Source organism: Hyla sarda, chromosome 6 (assembly GCF_029499605.1).
Source record: "Hyla sarda isolate aHylSar1 chromosome 6, aHylSar1.hap1, whole genome shotgun sequence".
Lineage (NCBI taxonomy): Eukaryota > Metazoa > Chordata > Amphibia > Anura > Hylidae > Hyla > Hyla sarda.
The window spans coordinates 142049154-142071699 of record NC_079194.1 but is presented as its reverse complement, the minus strand read 5'-3'; the positions used below and the strand labels follow the sequence as shown (position 1 = coordinate 142071699).

At 43.4% G+C, this 22546-nt stretch overlaps 1 protein-coding gene across 1 annotated transcript; it reads right to left on the bottom strand.

Moving 5' to 3' along the window:
* Positions 1 to 520: 520 nt before the first annotated feature.
* Positions 521 to 18610, bottom strand: MATCAP1 (microtubule associated tyrosine carboxypeptidase 1). Its single transcript, XM_056525331.1, has 7 exons — positions 18116 to 18610; positions 15355 to 15945; positions 5423 to 5566; positions 4715 to 4847; positions 3946 to 4251; positions 2737 to 2834; positions 521 to 1367 (listed from the first exon to the last, which is right to left on the bottom strand). Exons 2-7 carry the CDS (start codon positions 15874 to 15876, stop codon positions 1203 to 1205), a joined length of 1368 nt encoding a protein of 455 aa, XP_056381306.1. The 5' UTR covers positions 15877 to 15945; positions 18116 to 18610; the 3' UTR covers positions 521 to 1202.
* Positions 18611 to 22546: the final 3936 nt, after the last annotated feature.

Here is a 22546-nt window from a genome sequence, read left to right as displayed (position 1 = left end):
CAAACAGCTCTCACCTTTCTCACACGCTGCTCTGTTCTTGCAGTGTGAGCCACGGGGACGAAGTCTCCGGGCACCGGCGCAATGGTGTGACGTCATTGCGCCGGCCTGCCGTGGATGGCGTCCCCACAGCTCACACTGCAAGTACGGAGCAGCGTGAAAGAGAATGGTGGAGCGGGACAGCTGACAGCTCCTGCTCCACAATGCTACAGGACAGGAGGGGCTTTAGTCTCTGCCTACCGTCCCGCTTCAGGCTCTCGCACTGCTGGCCCGGCCGGCTGACAGGGCGAGCTGCTGAACCGGGATAGGGGCAGGAGGACGGCCCGGCAGGACAAGCACTGGCTCTGCTCAGGGCCCCAGGCCAGCTCGGGGCCCAAAGCAATTGCTTGGTTTGCCTGTCCTGTAGCGATGGGCCTGATAGGGGGCAATCTCATGTGGTGCTGTCGTGACTGGACAAGGTGAAAATATAATATATAAGGAATAGAAGATAATGATAAAATAAAAAGGAGAATATTTTTATGGGGAATATTTTATGAGGTATAACAGAATAGATATATAAAGAAGAGAATAAAAGGGCAATACATACATAAAAATGGATAAGAAAAAATATATTAAAAAAATAATGATATATACATAAATGCAAAGACTTATCTTTTGCTGCAGAAAAGCAAAGAAAGAGGACATTATTTACCTGCTCATGTCTTAGCTAACTTGTGCTACCTAGTTGCTACCTGATTTGCATAACTGACTTTTTTTCTTGATAGCTATGTTTTAACCTTTTGCTGCCAACGGAGAAGTATTGCATAATATGAGCCTCCTGTCTGCCATAAAATCAGATTACATCTTCTTCATGTCTTATACATATCAATAACCAGTGATGGCTGTGCTAAGCCCCAGCTCAGTGAGTACAGACAAGAATCAGACCAAGTCAATGAGAAAAAAAACTTTACCATTCAAGAAATTGATGCAATTAGGACAATCTAGGTGTCATACAAAACTATGGAGATCCACACTTGTCCTCTTGTTGGGAACAGTGCTCAGCTCAAGACCTTTCACGCGTTCCACCATTTTGTACACAAGATTAAACCAAATAAAATAAAAAATAAGAATATAAAATGTGAGGCTTGTGTGATACAGTATATAAAAGGTTCAGCTTTCCCCCAATTAATAAATATATAAACAGGCAGGAAGAATGTGTCTAGATCTCAGTCTGGGAGCAGGCTTTGGAGCTCCTCATCGCTCAGCTGGTTCATCTCCATGATGTGATCCAGATGGTGATAATACTTCTCCATGTCCCGCATGAAGTGAGGAAGACGAATGTTATCCAGTTGAGCAAATGGACGAAGTCGCTCCACGTCCTCAAAGGCAACCTAGACAACAAGCAATGTCAGTAATACCACACTCAGTGACGGGTGGGTGCACTAGTGGAAAGACTCCTCAATCTGAACAGTATAGCAAGTAATCCTTGGCTCTCTACAACAAGGTAAACATTTGATTAACCACTTAAGCACAATGGACGCCTTGTTACTTAATGCACCAGAGTGTATGTTTACATCGTGAGCGGCACAGGAGACCCGATCCCTTCATAGACTGAGTGACTGCTGTTATCAGCGACCATGCTGATGCCCTCAATGAAGCCTTCAGATGTCATGATCCATACTGGTCACAGCATCAAAAGCACTAGGGGGCTCATCGAACAACCCACAGCACCATTACAGGGGTCCCAATCAGTCAAGATGGAGGCCTGAGGTTTCCTTACCTCCTCATTGCTGCTCTTCTGGGATCCATTTACATACTCAGCCTTTTTGCAGGCTGTACAAGTGGATCGCAGATATTACTTATCAGCACTATGCCAATTCATAGCACTGAACAGTAATAGCAATGGAGTGATTGCTAGAACTAGTTCCCTGTGGGGACTTTTAAAATGTGGATAACATTTTTTTAAATAGTAATGGTATTGTTTTAATCATATTGACCCACTGAACATACGGTAAAATGGTCCGTTTTACAGTAAAGTTCATTGCATAAAAATCAAACCTAAAAATTGCAAGATTGCAGGTGTTTTGTACCTCCCTAAAATACAGGATTTTATTTTGCCATACATTTTATGGTAAAATGAATGGTGTCATTACAAGGTACAATTAGTTGCATGAAAGCAATCCTTCATTAAGGTCTGTGGATGGAAAAATATCTCTCTTAGAAGGCGAAAAAGAGGAGAAAACTAAAATGCTAAAATTAAAATTGTGTTCTCAAGGTCAACATGGGCCATGTTCTTGAAGCAAATCTGACACGCCTCCATTGGGGGCAATGGTGCCTGTATACCCGGATTTTTTCAAAATGGACCACAGATCCAGGCAAGTTATACCCATGTTGAATCAGGTTCACAAGCACTATAAACCTGTTTATTGGGTTTAGTGTGGTGAACAAATTGTGAGATTTGCTTTAAAGAGATTAAAAACAGGTGATCAGAACTAATGATTAATATACATTATCCCAGTATATGTGGCAGCCAGAACTCTCAACTTCTCTGCTACTAGGTTCTAAGCAGACTAAAACACAATTTTTAAAATCAAACAAAAACATGCATTTACCGTATGGATGGAATACTGTGGAAATGTATGCCACTGATGACTTGTATTAATAGAATGTACACCATCTTCACTCTGGGCTGTGGATTACCTGTTACTAACTTTCTTGCTAGATAAAGGGCAATGTTCCTCCTGTAAAAATGGTTATTACCTTTCCCAGGGAAGTTAATAGACAGAAATCAATGGTGTGCCGGTGACGCAAGATGCGTATGATGCCATCTAGGTACACTTGATCTTTACTGAAGCAACCTGGAGGTGATAAAGCATACTGAGCATCACACAACCTTGCCAGGTAGACAGCAATAGACCTTTCTTAAAAAACAGGTTAGGACATGTATTCTGATGTGAAAGGCTTCTTGCATTGAATATGTGCACCAATAATATTCTGGGGTGAGGCCTAAAGGCCCCCATACATATTAGATATGTGTCTGACTCTTCCCTGACAGATTAAAGTGGGGGGGAAAAAGCAAACACGTTGAATTTCTCTCAGGGGCTCAGAGGATTTATGTAATCGTGCTCCTCGACATGCACATGTAACAGCTCACATGTAACAGCTATCGACATTCAAGACTGCAGTAAAGTCTGGAAGCTTGGTGCAGTTTTTTTTAATACTATTTGCTTTATATTCAACATTAGGTAATATAGGGCAATAAATACTGGTAATGGTATAAAAAAAAAAAAGTGCATCACATTATTAAAACGGCAGGGTCACACTGGTGCATCTGCAGCATATTTTATGCTGCGGATGCGGCGAAGACCGTCAGAGAGTGTCTGCAGATTGAGCTCCCAGCTGCGGCCGGGTAGTTCTGTGTGTCCGCTCGTAGCAGTGGATTTCTACAGCGGGAAATCCTCCACTAGGAGCAGAAACACAGAGCTACCTTGTAGCAGCTGGAAGCTCGCTCTGCAGTCCCTCTCTGCCATTGGCGAATTCGCAGTGTGAAACATGCTGCGGATGTGTCCCGTGTGACCCTGCCCTAAAGCTGCCTGGGCCATCTGGGATAAATCTGCATCATCCTTTGGCTGTGTTCAGATTGCAGAGTTTACTGTACATTTACTTCAATGGGATTCCGCAGGCCCAGTCACACAGAATATCCGCTTTCCGCCAAAATATCAGACCAATCTTAAAATTTGCGGAATTCCACAGCACAGAATTCCATTGACATCAATGGGGCTTGAATTTCGGCAGAATTTCTTTGATCTGAGAATACAGAAATTCTGCACAAAGTCTACCGGAATTCCGGAATTTGTGCAGAATTCAGGGTGGAAATTGCACCGTCTGAATATAGCCTTAGCCAGCATTAACTCAAACTAGGCAGTCTAAGTAGTAGACAGTATAGATAAAAGTGGGCCAATGTCTTGCCTGGTTGTCCTGTGTCTTTCTGGCCCCTTTTGGCTCGTACACAATACTCCCACCGCACCGCAGGGTCCTCTACAAACTGCTGCAGATCATTAAACAAGACTGAAAAGCTGCAGTTAGCTGCATGACTGATGGTGTAGTAGAGGAGGGCGGCCCGCCACAGGTATGGGTGTTTCCGGAAGAGCACGCTGTGCAGGCTGGCCAGGCCTTCTTCTGTGGGGTTGGCTGGTTTTAATCCAAACTGTCTGCGGTTTTCCGAACCATGCCAGGACTGTTGGGCGTCATTTACTCCTCGCAAATAATGTGTTCCTGGAAAGACAGTGGAAAACAAAGCTCTGCTTTAATTAATCTAATAAGAACCACCTCCTAAACAGCAAAACTAGTAAAGAGGTTACTCGTCCCTGCCTGGGCTACTTCACATATTCCTTCTAATGCCTGTTTACTTTGGTGAAGGATGCAATGAAGGCTTATATAGGCATCATTACAAACACTAACAAATCCACCAAGAACCCACTCACAGAATTAAGCAAACAACCCTCTCTGGGTAATTTTTCAGGTAAAACCATGTAAGTTCCCTAAGCTACACGAATACAGGTAAAAAGGGCTACAGCTTCACAAAAAGGCAGTTTGGCGTCCCTTTCAGCTGTAAAAGGTATCTGTTTAGAGCACCCATTGTCTGCCATGAGTCTAATAATATTCAGATGTGTTGCCCCAGTACAAGTTGGCGCCACCCCATTAGAAACTCCACCCAAATTGTCAAGCTTGCGCCTACCTATCTCATGTCGGAGCATCCCCTCCAGCCAGTGCTGTCTTGCACCTAGTAAGTTGATGGTTAGTGTAGGCCGGCTGTTCTCATTTGTCATAACTGCCTGAGACAGTAAGTCTTCTGTAAGTTGGACCACCACCTAGATGCCACCAGAAAGAGACAGACAAGCTATGAAGCATTATAAAAGAAGGAGAAAAGAAAAATGAAGACTCTGGGGCAACATGCACTGCATGCAGGACAAGGGTGAAGACAGAAAAAAAAAAAGACTGCAGACCCAGAATTACATGTCAGAGCTACTTACCTCCCCATGTAACCCTCCATCACCTTGCAGTTCTCCTTCAATTGTCACTTTCCCATGTAAGCCATCATCACCCCATAATTCTCCAAGTGTACCCTCCATTATCTTGCAGCTTTCCTCCATGTGTAACTCTCCATCATCCCGCAGCTCTCCTCTATACGTCACCTCCCCATGTAACCATCCATCACCTGCAGCTCTCCTCCTACATGTATCACTTCAATGCTCCTCAGCTCTACTCCTCCAAGTGTCAACTCCTCATGTAACCCATCACTACACAGGTCTCCTCCATGTGTCACCTCCCTTTCAATCTGCAACTGTCCTTTTTACTACCCTCCACACCATTTTTTTTTTTGTAACCCCATATCCTATTTTTTTGATTTTTAAGCACATCCTCTCTACCAACTTGATGCTCTCACCTCACCACTGCAACTCTCTTTTTGCATGTACCGCCGACAACATGCCCAGATCTGGCACTTGCTGAGCAGATTTCCTCCTGTCAGTGACTCAAAGTTTTCATAACTTCCATATTTATCCAGGACTATCTTGAGTATTCTCAGTGCCTGCACAGTGAAGATGGAGAGAGGTCACAATGACAGATGGAGTCCTAAACTGCAGACCTGAACTACAGGAGAAAAAAAAAGGCTGTGGCCAAATGTTAGCCGGTAGTCACCAGGCATCCTTAAATGGTAACTCTCATTAAAACAATTTTTTAAGCACAAATAAAACATAGAAAACTTTTTTTTTTAAACAAAGTATATTAGAAATAAGAAGTGCAATAGCAAAAAATTTTTTAATGAGAGTTACCCTTTAAGTCACGATGAAAGAATTACATGACTTAAAAACAACTGTACTAATACACACTAATTTAACGAAATAAAAAAAAATGCATAATGGAAGAAAAAAAATGAGGGCAGTTTTTGTGCCTTTTTTCAGACCACACAAGTTGTGTATGTTGGAAGCCTAACAGAATTTCAATGAGGGAGATTTAGGCCAGGATTCCACTGAGGTTTTTGTCTTGCGGTTTTCTAGGCTTAAAAACGCCCGAAAAAATGCTAGGAAAACTGCCACTGATTTTCCCTGCATTTTGGTGTTTTTCAGTCATTTTTGCCTTTGAGTAGAAATTGCATTTTTGGCCCCTTTGGCATTTTTTTTTTTTTTAAAACTTAGTTGGGTACCAAAAAAATAAAAAAATAAAGGATGTAGTAGGGATGGAAAAAATAGTATTTAACGAAATTTATATTTTTTATAACAACATAATATACAACATATAATCAATTTTTATACAGGGATCAATTTATGTCAGCAGGCAGGGAACTAAAAATGTAGCTGACAATAATAAAAATGTAGAAAGGGGCCATTTAACCCCTTAAGGAGGCAGGGTTTTTCCATTTTTGCATTTTCATTTTTTCCTCATCACCTTCTAAAAATCATAACGCTTTCAATTTTGCACCTAAAGTTCCATATGATGGCTTATTTTTTGCGCCACCAATTCTACTTTGCAGTTACATTAGTCATTTTACCAAAATATCCACGGCAAAGCGAAACATTTTTTTTATTGTATGACAAAATTGAAGAAAAAAATGCCATTTTGTAACTTTTGGGGGCTTCCATTTCTACGTTGTACATTTTTCTGTAAAAATGATTTTGTATTACTTAAAAAAAAAAAAAAAATCATAACTACATACAGGAAAATGTATACGTTTAAAATTGTCATATTCTGACCCCTATAACTTTTTATTTTTCTGCGTACGGACCGGTATGAGGGCTCATTATTTGCACCGTGATCTGAAGTTTTTATCGGTACCATTTTGATATTGATCGGACTTTTTGATTGCTTTTTATTCATTTTTAATGATATAGAAAGTGACCAAAAATACGCTATTTTGGACTTTGGAATTTTTTTGCGTGTACGCCATTGACCGTGCAGTTTAATTAACAATATATTTTTATAGTTCGGACATTTCCGCACGCGGCGATACCCCATATGTTTACTTTTATTTACACTTTTTTTTAAATGAGAAAAGGTGATTCAAACTTTTTGAAGTGTTAAATGATCTTTATTCACTTTTTTTCACACTTTTTTTTTTGCAGTGTTATAGCCCCCATAGGAGGCTATAACACTGCACGCACTGATCTGCTACACAGATCATTGCTGTGCATTAACACGGCAAAGATCAGGGTTATTGGCGGTCAATTGCTCAGGCTTGGAGCAATCAGTCAAAGATCGGATGCGACGGAGGCAGGTAAGGGGACTTCCGCTCGTGTTCTACCTGATCGGGAAATCGCGATTTCACAGCGATGGTCCCGATCAGCCCGACTGAGCTGCCGGGACGCTTTCACTTTCATTTTAGATGCGGCGATCAACTTTGAATGCTGCTTATAAAAGGGTTAATAGCGCACGGCACAACGATCGGTGCCGCACGCTATTAGCCCAGGGTCCCGGCATTCATTAGCCACCGGGACCGACCCGGTATGACGCGTGACCCCACGTTATATACCAGGACCGGGCGTACAGCTATGTCCTTCATCCTTAAGAGGTTAAAAATATTATATTTTTTATTATGAATTTTTCGTATTTTTTTATAGTAATGTATTTTAATAAAGTGTTTAATAAAGTGTGTGTGTGTTTCACCCCCCTATTAAATTTTTTAGGTAGTACTACTACTCCCAGCATGGAACAGACTGTTCCATGATGGGAGGAGTAGTACCTGTACTAATAGACAGATCGCCCTAGATGTCACTCCTGACACCAGATGCGATCGTACTATCTATTGCAGGGATGCGGAGCGCCTCTATATAGCACTTTCATCTCTGCTCTGTACTCCGTCCGACAGGGCCGGTTTTAGACTAAGTGTGGCCTTGGCAAAAATAAAAAATGGGGCCCCCAGATTGAGTGACCAAAGATCACGGTATTCAAGACCGCACTAGAAAGCCCTTCTAAATATGGAAGGGACTGATCAACCTCTAGGCTGTCAGGTTGAACATTTGAAGATTTGAGCAGCTGTGAGTGTCCCACGACACTAGTGCTTGCTCTGGGAGAGGCCTCCAATATTGTCCCCGACTCATTTGAAGGAGTTGGGTAAACAAAGCTCTCTTGGGCCAAAATGGAATTATGGCTATGACAGAGGCTTGGTCCTCCCTGATTTTCATCAATACCCTCGGGATCAAGGAAATTGGAGGGAAGATGTAGGCCAGCCTGAACCTCCATGGGATCGAGAGAGCATCGATTGCTTCTGGGTTTTCCTCCCTGTACAGGGAGCAAAATCTCATCAACTTGGTGTTGAACCTTGTTGCCATAAGATCTAATTCCGGCACACCCCACCTGAGCGTTATCTGTTTGAAAGTTTCTGGATGGAGAGACCACTCTCCAGATGAAAGTCCTCTGCTCAGGCGGTCGGCATTCACATTGAGAGACCCCCGAATGTGAACTGACGACCAATGGGCTAGGTTCCTCTCTGCCCAATCCAAGATCAGACCCACCTTTCTGAGGAGGCTTTGTGATAGAGTGCCTCCCTGTTTGTTGATATACAGTACAGCCGTCATGCTGTCGGATTGGATCTTTACTGCTTTCCCTTGAAGAAGAGAAGCAAAGTGGAGGAGTGCCAACCTGATAGCCCAAATCGCGAGGAGATTGGAGGTTAACACTCTCTCCTGTGGAGACCAAGACCTCTGCACTGTTAGATCCAGGAGAAGCGCTTTCCAACCTACAAGGGACGTGTCGGTAGTAAGTATGATCCAAGAGTGCTGGATCATTGATTTGCTGTCCTCAAGGTGAGACCACCATCTGAGGGAGGACCGGACTGAATGGGACAGGGAGTGACACTTGTTTAGGCCTGATGGCCTGAGATTCCAAGTGGCAAGCACCTCTGACTGAAGAGGGCTTAGATGCCAAAGAGCCCAGGGAACTGCATCTGCGGTAGCAGACATAAGTCCCAAAAGCCGCATGAGAGTGCGAATGGACACTCTTCGGGGTACTGAGAGAAAAAGAGCCGATTCTTGAACCTGAGATTTCCTCTCAGGAGTGAGGTAAAGAGTCATGGAGACTATGTCGACTATAAGGCCGAGTAACCTCACTGATGTTGTTGTGAGGAAAATGGATTTGGCCCAATTGACTATCTGAAGATGTTGGGACAGGATCGCTAGAGAAGGAGCTCCGAGGAGCCAATCATCCAGGTAGGGAACTATGCTGAGCCCATGGAGCCTTAGAGCAGCAACTACTGCTACCACAACTTTGCTAAATGTGTGTGGGGCTGAAGAAATTCCAAACAGGAGGGCTACAAACTGTTTTAGAACTACCCCTACCTGAACTGCGATCCTTAGATACTTTCTGGATACAGGATGAATGGGAATATGAAGGTAGGCCATCCTTTAAATCCAGAGTAGCCAGGTAATCCCTTGGCGCAATAAGGCTGACCACAGATTGAATAGTTTCCTTACGAAAGCGTTTGCGCTTTACGTACTGATTGAAGTGTCTCAGATCTATAATCATTCGCCAGTCTCCCGTTACCTTGGGAACTAGGAATAGTGGAGAATAAATTCCCGACCCCATTCTGCAAGAGGAACTTCCTCTAAAGCATTCTTCTGGATGTATTCCAGAATGTAGGTTTCTAGCACAGCTTGTTTGATTGGTGGAAGAATTCTTGCCTCCACATACCTGGATAGGGGAATTGATTCGAGGTCTATCGAATATCCATCCGAGATTATTCTCAGGACCCAAGGGTCCTGAATGTGGAGAGACTAAGCGCTTAGAAAATGGTGAAGACGACCACCTACAGGAATATGGGGGGCGGGATGAGAAACTGGAAAGGTCAAACCGGCAGGGAACCCAGAGCTTCATAGAACCCCGTAGTCAGAGTTTTTTTTTTTTAAATCTCTGGAGCCACGAGAGCGTTTCCCACCCTGGCTTTGATTGCCCCAATCTCTAAGATTTGGGCTGGGAAGCTGATCTGCCCCCAGAACACCGGCACCGACCGCAAAAGGATGAATAGGGAAGGGACTTTCCCTTCTTGTCAAACAGCCCTTCCATTATGCGGTCTAACTCTGCACCAAATAAAATGCCAGGTTCATAAAGCATGGCACATAGGGTATTCTTGGAAGAGGTGTCAACTTTCCAAAGTTTTAACCACAGGGGATGATATCCAGCGGAAGCCAGGGCCATGGATTTAGAGGTTAACTTCAGATGCTGAGTAGCAGCATCGCACAAAAAAATAAAATAAAATAAAAAATCAACGGCCAGGTTGGCCGTCTTACAGGATGAAAAAATTTCATCCCTGGGAACCCCGACTGGATGTTAGAAAGCCGGGTCTTTTGCTACCTCGGAGCAAGCAATCGCCACCGATGCTGAAGCATCAGCCTTCCTTTGCATTGGATCCTGCAAGGAAGACCCGTCCTCGGCAGGAACCACGGTCCTATTGGGCAATTTTGCAACAGCCATGTCAACTTTAGGGACAGGGCCCCAAGAGGGAAGCTGAGTTTCCTGGATAGGAGACATGGTCTTAAACCTTTTAGTTAAGACCGGACCCTTTTCTGTTTTTTTCCACTCCGTTCTAAGCACGGATAAAAGGGTGTCATCCGCTTTAAAGACCCTAGGTCTTTAGAGGCGGAGGTAGAGGCTCCCCCGACCGAATGGATCTTAGAAGACACTGGGTTTTTTCCAAAGGAAAAAAAATAAGAGGCAGCGACTTCTTCATCAGAAGAAGATGATTTGGGATCTTCTTTTTCAGGATCCGCAGAGATTTCCATTTTAGGAGGTGAAGCAGGTTTGGAACACTTCTGGGACACAACTTTTTTGAGTTCCTCAATGGAAGCTTGCATGGCAGACATGTTAGAAGAAACCCAAACGTACATGTCCTGTACAGTATGCTCCGCCTGGTGAGGTGGTAGAGCTTTCGCTCTGCAAGATGGGCACCTGGAAAATTCTTAATTATCCTCAAGCGGGACGTTGCATTCATGGCAAGAGAGGTGCTTCCGTTTGGCGGTTCTTTTACCCTGGCCGTCACGGTCAGCAGAGCCTTCCGTATACATGATCTAGGGAATATGAGAAACAATTCTATAAGGCAGCAAGCTCAATAAAGCAGCTAGATTAAAAGAGCTGACAAGTACCCAAGCTTAGAAGAGCTGTGAGAATAGACAAAAGGAATTTAGCATATAAGGTACTATCCACAAGGATTGTACTGAAGCACAGCTTCAAGTCTCAGAAAGACAGTACTGCTAGCAAACCAACAGCACTGCGCTCAAAGAGACCAGGCGGCAGTACTGAGGAGGTTTAAATACCTCCCCAGTTGGTGCCTAGGATTAGCCCCGCCCCCAGAGGCAGAGATAGAAGGGAAAAAATTAGTTTTAATAAAACTAATTCAAAAGTGAAAAAACTGTATCTCAAGAGATTAGGGGGCTGAAGGAGAATGCCGAGCGGGGGTCATCGAGAGAAAGGAGAAGAGACGTCAGACGCCGCTGATGCACTTCCGGGAATGGGATCGCGAGGATCCAAGGAAGTAGTAGAAAAAAAAACCCTAATAGATTAATGGATTAAAAAAAAAAAGCCCAGAAAAATAGGACAAAGGGAGAAAGGCAAATGGCCTACGTAAAAAGAACCCCGGCATTCTTTTAGAAAAGGGGGTCACCATCTGTCCCACTCTCCGGGAGGACAGAAAAAACACAAGGGGACAGAAGGTGACCCTCCTACTTATACAGGGTATTGTGGGTGTGTTTTCACTAATTGATTTATTTCAATAAATATTCAATATATCCTAACCAGTTCGCGGGTAACCAGTAACCCCATCTGTGCTACTGGTTAGGACGTAAGGGAACTTCTTTTTTATCCATTGCACAGAGCCCATACACACACAGCACAGATTTACTATGGATGTTCCAAGACCTGCGATGACATCATCAGGAGTCCTGTTATGATTCGGCTAGCTGGATGTAGATCCTCTGTGTCAGTGAGGGATTGGCGTGGACGGTGTCGGTGGACCGGTTCTAGGTTGCTACTGGTTTTCACCAGAGCCCGCCGCAAAGCGGGATGGTCTTGCTGCAGTGGTAGCAACCAGGTCGTATCCACCGGCAACGGCTCAACCTCGCTGACTGCTGAGAAGGCGTGGGACAGAAGGACTGGACAGAGGCAAGGTCAGACGTAGCAGAAGGTCGGGGCAGGCGGCAAGGTTCATAGTCAATAGCAATAGCAGAAGGTCTGGAACACAGGCTTTGGACAACACTAAACGCTTTCTCTGGCACAAGGCAACAAGATCCGGCAAGGAACGGAAGGGGAAGTGAGGTTATATGGACAGGGACAGGTGGAAGCTAATTAGACTGATTGGGCCAGGCACCAATCACTGGTGCACTGGCCCTTTAAATATTAGAGAGCTGGCGCTCGCGCGCCCTAGAGAGCGGAGCCGCGCACGCCAGAACATGACAGCCGGGGACCGGGATGGGTAAGTGGCTTGGGATGCGATTCGCAAGCGGGCGCGTCCTGCTATGCGAATCGCATCCCCATCGTGAATGTCAGTGCAGCACTCCCGGTCAGCGGGTCTGACCGGGGCGCTGCAGAGAGGAGAACGCCGCGAGCGCTCCGGGGAGGAGCAGGGACCCGGAGCGCTCGGCGTAACAAGTCCTAGCCTATAGGAGTCATCACAGGTCCTAGAAGGTCCATAGTAAGTCTATTAGTGCTGTCTATGGACTCTCTGCAGCCCGGACAGCTTTAGGACTATACTAAGACTACAGTATTTTAGCGCGATTTGCTCAAAATTGCAGCAAAAACACAGCAATTTTACCGCGATTTTGCGCAAAATGCAGTAGTGTTAGTAATGCCCTAAAGCTTTTCACGGACCCCTTTTGGATGGGGGCCCTGGGCAACTGCCCGTGTTGCCCCCTCCCCCCCCCAATGCCGGCCCTGCTAGTGATGTGAATAGAAATTCACCTCACTCATTCATATTTTCCACCCAGAGTGGGGATTTTCCAGATGGTTGCAGCCAAACCCCGCTCTCAGTGGGAAATATGAATGAGAGATATGAATTCTATTCATATTACTGGCCGGAGTATAGTGCAGAGATGCAAGTGCTGTAGAGAGCCGCTCCACATCTCTGCAATAGATAGGACAATTGCATCAGGTGTCAGGAGTGACACCCGCTGTGATCTGTCCTTAACTCAGCATGGAGCACACACTGCTCCATGCTGCGAGCTTTAGTAGACAGATTGCAGCGAGTGTAACTTCTGACACCTGTTGCGATCTGTCTATTAATGCAGGTACTACAGCTCCCAGCATTGAGCAGAGTGTACTCCATGTTGGGAGCAGTGTTACCTGCAGTTAAAGGGGTACTCCGGTGAAAACCTTTTTTCTTTTAAATCAACTGGTGGCAGAAAGTTAAACATATTTGTAAATTACTACTATTAAAAAATCTTAATCCTTCCTGTACTTATTAGCTGCTGAATACTACAGAGGAAATTATTTTCTTTTTGGAATGCTCTCTGATGACATCACAAGCACAGTTCTCTCTGCTGACGTTATTATAATAATAACGCTTTATTTATTGTTGTCCTTAGTGGGATTTGAACCCAAGTCCCCAGCACTGCAAGGCAGCAGTGCTAACCACTGAGCCACCATGCTGCCCTTAGCATACATCTGCTATGCATCTGCTATGCATGGTTGCTAAAATGGACAGAGATGTCAGCAGAGAGCACTGTGCTCGTGATGTCATCAGTGTTCCAAAAAGAAAGGAATTTCCTCTGTAGCATTCAGTACTAATAAGTACTGGAAGGATTAAGATTTTTTAATTGAAGTAATTTACAAATATGTTTAACTTTCTGCCACCAGTTGATTTAAAAGAAAAAAAGGTTTTCAAGACCACAGCGGATGTCACTCCTGACAGCCGCTGTGATCCTCCTGTATAATGAGATATAGATATATATATATATATATATATATATATATATGCAGGGGACCACAGAAGAGTGGCCGGCTGCCCGGATCTATATATTATACAGGAGGATCGCAACATGACTCCCGGCGCGATCTGTCAATTAGTACATGTACTACTACTCCCATCATGGAACAGTGTATTCCATGCTGGAAGTAGTAGTACTACCTAAAAAGTGAAAAAAGTATTTATTCAACACATTATTAAAATACATTATTAATAAAAAAGTTTAACAAAATTAATTATAACAAATATATTATTTTTACATTTATATGGCCCCTTTCTAAATTTTTATTATTGTCGGCTACATTTTTAGTTCCCTGCCCACCCAAATAAATTGATCTTTGTTAAAAAAATAATAGAAATATCGTTAGAAAAAAAGATACATTTCGTTAAATAAAATTTTAATAAAAAAATAAATTAAAAAAAAAAAAGATTAAAAAAAAAAGGTATCTCCATCACTTTTTGGGATCACTAAAGTAAAAAAAAAGAATAAAAAATGCCGGCAAAAACGCCAAAGTTAAAACCCACATGGCCTTCTTCTTGGCGCTTTTTTACTCCCATAGACTTCTGTGGGAGAAAAACGCCAAAGTCTCAACAAGAGGTCGTTTTTTGAAAAACTGCCAAGCAGCCAAAAAGAGCTGAAAAACGCCCAAAAGATTAAAAAACGCCAAACTGAAAAATGCCAAGTGGATCTGGCATTTTGCAGTTCACTATTGACTTGAAGCTAACATGTGGCCACAGCGTTTTTTCACAGAAAAAATGCTGTGCGGCAAAATGGGCTTTTTTGCATGAAAAACCTCAGTGGAAACCTAGCCTTAGGGAAGACAATAAAACATATGCAACAGAGAAGTTGCTGAGGCTACACATGAGGTCACAACAATGCAGCATCATACATGTGTTTATTGGTATTGCCTGCAGGTCCAGAAGTGTCAATGGAACTGCTGACAGCACCTTCACAGCAGCTGTAAAGCGAGAGGTTTCTTTTTCAGACGTATAGTGTGCAAGTGTGTTGTTCTGATATCTAGCAGCCAATATGAAGATTTCAGAAAACGTTGTATACCAGGGGTACACAACCTACAATAAAACTTAGAAAGGGACACACAGACTTTCATTTATCGGAAAAGAAGGTATTCCCTTTGCCCTCCTAGAGTCATCGAGGAAGTCATACAGAAGTCTGGATATTTCTATTGTAGTTTATGGACTTACACAAACTGGTTACGGAAATGGAGGGAACCACATTCATTCACAGACACCTTCTCAATTCATCTCTTCATGTTTAGTGCTAAACAGAGTCCCCAAGAATGGGGATGTCAGATGGCTAGGGGGACACAAATTGTTACCCCTCAATTAAAATGAAAGGCATTGTTCGTATTCCTTAGCATGTCCCTTTAGAACCCTGGTAGGACTGTTTTGCTGGGCATGGGGTGATTACCTACCTGGACCAGGAACTGGTTTGATGCCTCACTGTATTTCTCCAGCACACTGAGGGACATGGGCTCTTGGTATTGGAACTGTGGATTGTAGCTATAGTTGGAGAGGAAGAACTTATCTCTCTCCTGCTCCACATTAGTGGGTCGAAGAGCGACAAGGAGGCAGGAAGATCTCTTGACAGTCTTGTTGTCAGAAGCAGCAGCTTTACTGACGGACGGCAGAGACCCAGCTGGGCGCATTCTACCCCGAGAGCTGCCGCTGCTGTTGAGGGTGCAGGTGCTTTCACTGCGACGCATCCAGCTACATGTGCCCATATACATTGTACATCCTGACAGCCTGCGCTGGGCCATCGGACCCGACGACAGGCTCCTACTGAGGGGTCTGCTAGGACCAGGCTGAGTGGAGCCAGAAGCGTTCCCATGGAAGCCATTTATCTGTGAGGACTTCTTCTTGGCCAGTGCCTCACTATTCTTGGGAGAGGTAGATGACATTGTGTTACACGACTGGCCAGCAGCATCCACCACCATTCTCCCCTGTCAGAGGTACCACAAGGTGAACACTCCAGCTGGAGAGGAGAACCTGAGCCTAGGGACTGCCTGCAAAGAGAGAAATTCATGAAGATCTAGAAGCCAGAGATCAGTATCTTACAGTAATACCAGTGCGGCTAAACACCCAACATTATGTCCTTAACCTACTCAGACCCTGACGCCACTAAGATAACTTCCCTCCACACAAAGCATGACTGCTGCATCGTCACATGGCAATAAGATAACACCTACACACTATGTATGACAATTACCAAATATACATATTACATTACTGCTCCACATAAGGACTATATACACACACACATACACAATACATGACTGCTGCATCATCACATGGCAATAAGATAACACCTACACACTATGTATGACAATTACCAAATATACATATTACATTACTGCTCCACATAAGGACTACCGTATATACACACACACACATACACCATACATGACTGCTGCATCGTCACATGGCAATAAGATAACACCTACACACTATATATGACAATTACCAAATATACATATTACATTACTGCTCCACATAAGGACTATATACACACACACACATACACCATACATGACTGTCCTATATGATAATGTTCTATATACAATACATGACTGTCCTATATGATAATGTTCTATATACAATACATGACTGTCCTATATGATAATGTTCTATATACAATACATGACTGTCCTATATGATAATGTTCTATATACAATACATGACTGTCCTATATGATAATGTTCTATATACAATACATGACTGTCCTATATGATAATGTTCTATATACAATACATGACTGTCCTATATGATAATGTTCTATATACAATACATGACTGTCCTATATGATAATGTTCTATATACAATACATGACTGTCCTATATGATAATGTTCTATATACAATACATGACTGTCCTATATGATAATGTTTTATACACAATACATGACTGTCCTATATGATAATGTTTTATACACAATACATGACTGTCCTATATGATAATGTTTTATACACAATACATGACTGTCCTATATGATAATGTTCTATATACAATACATGACTGTCCTATATGATAATGTTCTATATACAATACATGACTGTCCTATATGATAATGTTTTATACACAATACATGACTGTCCTATATGATAATGTTCTATATACAATACATGACTGTCCTATATGATAAGCACTATATATACAATACATGACTGTCCTATATGATAAGGACTATATATACAATACATGACTGTCCTATATGATAAGGACTATATATACAATACATGACTGTCCTATATGATAAGGACTATATATACAATACATGACTGTCCTATATGATAAGGACTATATATACAATACATGACTGTCCTATATGATAAGGACTATATATACAATACATGACTGTCCTATATGATAATGTTCTATATACAATACATGACTGTCCTATATGATAATGTTCTATATACAATACATGACTGTCCTATATGATAATGTTCTATATACAATACATGACTGTCCTATATGATAATGTTCTATATACAATACATGACTGTCCTATATGATAATGTTCTATATACAATACATGACTGTCCTATATGATAATGTTCTATATACAATACATGACTGTCCTATATGATAATGTTCTATATACAATACATGACTGTCCTATATGATAATGTTCTATATACAATACATGACTGTCCTATATGATAATGTTCTATATACAATACATGACTGTCCTATATGATAAGGACTATATATACAATACATGACTGTCCTATATGATAAGGACTATATATACAATACATGACTGTCCTATATGATAATGTTCTATATACAATACATGATTGTCCTATATGATAATGTTCTATATACAATACATGACTGTCCTATATGATAAGGACTATATATACAATACATGACTGTCCTATATGATAAGGACAATATATACAATACATGACTGTCCTATATGATAAGGACTATATATACAATACATGACTGTCCTATATGATAAGGACTATATATACAATACATGACTGTCCTATATGATAAGGACTATATATACAATACATGACTGTCCTATATGATAAGGACTATATATACAATACATGACTGTCCTATATGATAAGGACTATATATACAATACATGACTGTCCTATATGATAAGGACTATATATACAATACATGACTGTCCTATATGATTATGGCCCAATTCAGTAATTACCTTTTTCGTCATTTTGTTACGGAACCAGTAATACCAGTAACTTAGGACAATAGCCGGTAAGGAAGACACGTGACATCCGGCTGCCCGTTCCTTCCCGTTATGTTATCAGTGGGTGGAACTATTGTTTGGGCGTTGGGCGTTAGACGTTAATGGGAGGAGCTAGATCAGTGACGTCGTCTTACACGTGCTCAGCTAAAGAGTGAAAGCTTGTGTGGAGTGCGGTCTATTCGGGGAAACTCGGTACCGGGTAAGTCATGACTGACAGCACAGCCCCGGCAGGGACCGGTTCTGCATCATAACCGGAAGACGACGACTACTGCTGCGCTATCCACAGACTGCCCAGTACGGAGCAGCGTCAGCCATACAATGACAGCAGACACCTGTCAATCAATCCGGGGAAGTCACAGACATTTAACCCCTCCCGAGCCGTACTTCCTCATACCTTTTATAATGCATTCCCCTATCCAAGTGATTCTGGCACTTTACATTATGTTACTGGTACATTTTGGTCCATTAGCTTTCTTTGTGAAAAACTGAAATTAAACTAAATGATAAAATATTAGCATTTTTCTAAATGTAAAATTCTCTGCTTGTATGAAACGTCTCACATTATTAATTCACATTTACAATATGTCTGTTATGTTGCATCATATATCACGTATTACACATTCTTTATTTTTGTAATTTTTTTTTTTTTAAGAAAGTTATAAATTTAGCAGCAGTTATCCAAATTTGTCAGAAAATGTCAGAATCCTATTTTTCAGGCTGCGTCCACATCAGCATTCACAGCATGATGATGAAATGACAGGATTGTAGCAGAGAGAAAAATCCTGCATGTTAAAATTGGGAAAAATAACAGGCATCTAATGGAACCCCGATGGACCCTGTCCATCGGGGTTCCATTAGATTCCTGTTATTTTTCACAATTTTAACATGCAGGATTTTTTTTCTCTGCTACACTCAGGGCTCAAGTCCTGCAGGAACGCATGGGAACTGAGTTCCTGCACTTTTTCCACAGCAGGGACACCATTGCTATTTCCAGGAATCCTGCAGGATCAGTCTTTGATTGGAAATCTTGGGTGAGTTCCCACACTTTTTTCCCAGGACTTGACCCCTGGCTACAATCCCGTATAAGGGGACGTTCACAAGTGTGGATTTACAGCTTATTTTACGCTGCAGATCCGCCGCTGAAGGACCTCTGTGCCCTTAAGTGTGCCTGCTCGGAGTGGCAATACGCTGCTCCGAGCAGACACACTGCGATGTGCATGCGCGGTGTACTCGCACACATTGCGGCCGCTTCCCTTGCTCAATGAGCTAGGCCGAGAGCTGCCGCCATGTGCAAGTATACTATGCATGCACGCAGCGACTCGCACATCGCAGTGTGTCTGCTTGTAGCGGCGTAATGCCACTCTGAGCAGGCACATATAAAGGCAGTATATAGGAGGTCCTTCAGCGGCGGATCCGTAGCGAAATCCGCTGCGAAAAGCCGCACGTCTGAACGTACCCTTAAAGGGATAGTCCAGTGGTGAAAAACTTATCCCCTATCCTAAGGATAGGGGATAAGTTTAAGATCGCGGGGGGTCCGACCGCTGGAGCCCCCTGCGATCTCTCTGTACGGGGGCCAGGCTCTCCGGCCAGATAGCGGGTGTCGACCCCCGCACGAAGCGACGGCCGACACGCCCCCTCAATACATCTCTATAGCAGAGCCGGAGATTGCCGAAGGCAGCGCTTTGGCTCTGCCATAGAGTTGTATTGAGGGGGTGTGTCGGCCGCCGCCTCGTGCAGAGGTGGACACGCCCCCTTCCCGCGGGCTGTCAGGGCTCCGTACAGGAGATCGCAGGGGGCCACAGCGGTCAGACCCCCCGCAATCTCAAACTTATCCCCTATCCTTAGGATAGGGGATAAGTTGTTCACCACTGGGTCACCACTGGACTACTTTAAAGTTAAAGTGAATGAGACCTGTCAGGTTGTAATGATGTCCGGTGTCACAACCTTGTCCCCACAACCCTGAACATAGTTGAACATGTGAACTTAGCATTAGGGACCAATTCAGTTCTGAAGTGGATCTGAGGGACCTGTATGTTAGCCCCATAAATCACCAAATTTTAAAAACTGCAGCCCTCAAGGCATTCAGAATGACATTTAGGTAGTTTATCAACCCTTTATGAGGTTCACAGAAATGAAATGAGATTTTACCATATATAAAGGGTAGCATTATACAGTAGATGGTAAAATCTTCTTCTAATGACTGGTTCCCTCTAGAGTACGTTTACACTGCGGAATTCCGCGAGTAGAATTCCACGCAGTGATCAGTACCATCAGTGTGAAGGGGTCTTCTGCGAGACCCGTTCACACTGCGGAATTTCAGTGGCGGACAAATCTGCCGCTGAAATTGGTCCGCGCAAATAAATAACATGTTCATTCTTTTCGCTGAATTGCGTGAGTACTGCATAGCCGCGGTCCTACCGCCAAAGTATTTTCGGCGGCAGCAGCCTGACGGAATCTCCGCTCTCAGAATTCCGCGAGCAGAGATTCCACAGTTTGAACGTACCCTATCACTTAGCAGAATTCAAACTTTTGTTTGCAGATATTCCATTTTATTAAAAATGTTTTCAACTGTAATTTTTATTAAGGTTTTACAATATAAAGTTAGAACACCATGAGATACATTGTAGCATAAAGTATGAGTCAATCAAAAACAACAACAACAAAAACAGGAGAAAGGCAAGATAAAGCACACCATAATAGTCTCAACCGGCAGGCAATGTGTAGACTAGGAATTCTACAAGAGAAAGTCCAAGAGGCCCAATATTGGGCACCAACAGAGCAATAAGAAACGAATCACAAGCAGACAAGACAAACAAAAACAACAGGATGATACAAAAAGGACAAGAGAGAAGGGATAAAGGGGGGGTCCAGAAGAAAAGGGAAGATAGCGGGAGGGGAGACTAAGGAGGCTATCCAGAAACCTGTCCAAGGTTCCCAAACAGAAAGGAATAGAGGGAAAGAGCTATTAAGAGAGGCAGTAAGGTATTCAAGAGAGCAGATTTCCCTGATTCTCACTACCAGATCAGTCTCTGATGGGGGATGGGAACGTTTCCAGCATTTTGCAATCAGGATTTTGGCTGCCAGAACCATATGCATAAACAGACCTCCAGACCTGTCGTTTCACCACATCCCAAAACGGAACAATGACAGGGCAGGACCAGAATATATGGAAGACCGTACCCAGAACCACCCCACAACGCCAACACTGAGGGGGGATGGTAGGGTTCAGTTTGTTAAGCAGCGCAGGAGTGTGATACCCGCCCATTAGCAACTTACACTGCATTTCCTTGTATGTTGTGCATATAGAGGCCGTATAGGCCCTCTGCCAAATTATCTGCCATTGGGGTAGGGTAATAGCGGCATTCAAGTCCTCCTCCCAATGGCTCATGTATCATGCGACGGGGGAGACCCATGGGGGGGGCATTGAGAATAGAGTAGATATCAGAGAGAATCCTTTTCATCTGTGGTCCCGAGCGGCATAACCGCTCGAAGGCCGTAGGTAAGGAAACCTCATAAGAACCTAGATCGGACAACATGAAGTACCTGAGTTGGAGATAATGGAGCCACTCGGAGGAGGGAAGACCATAACGGGAAACTAAATCCTCAAAGGGTAGCAATGCTCGGGACAGAGGCTGCACTAAGTCAGCCCAGCATAAGAGTCCCCTGCTTCCCCATTCCCTAACCATACAGGAGGTCAGGCCTGGGGGGAAAGCTGGGTGGTAGAGAAAAGAGCGTAAAGGGGAGACACGGGAGAACAATCAAAATTTCCTGGAGCAATATCCCCAGATATTTTTGGAGAAGGAGATAGGGCCTAGATGGGGGCTAGAGGGGATCACAGAAGGGAAGGTACTCCAGAGGAAGGTATTGGGGTGGACCGGAGCTAGCCATAGTTTCTCAAGCTCCATCCAACGGCTATAGGCATGATAGGTGGACCATGAGGCCAAATGGCGCAAGTGGGCAGCCCACTAATACTTAGTTACATCAGGCACCGACAGACCCCCCCGTGTGTCTACTCGCCAACATAACCGACATCGGGAGTCGATGCCTCTTGCCACCCCAGATGAAACGAAAGATAGCGAATTGGAACGATCGCAGCGCAGACAACGGAACATGTATCGGCAGTGTTTCAAAAAAGTAGCGCAATTTAGGGAGTATGGTCATGTTTACGCAGATATTCAATTTTAATTATTTTTAGTTTATTGACGTAAAACACGCACCCTCATTTTAACAAGTAAATTTGTGTAAAAAAATTTATTTAAAGGAGTACTACCTGACTGCTGGGACCCTCCGCGATGGGGACCTGGCATTGCCACGGCTCTTCTCCCAGTGAGGTTGATGACACACCCCCTCCATACAGCTCTATGGGAGAGAAGAGGATGCACA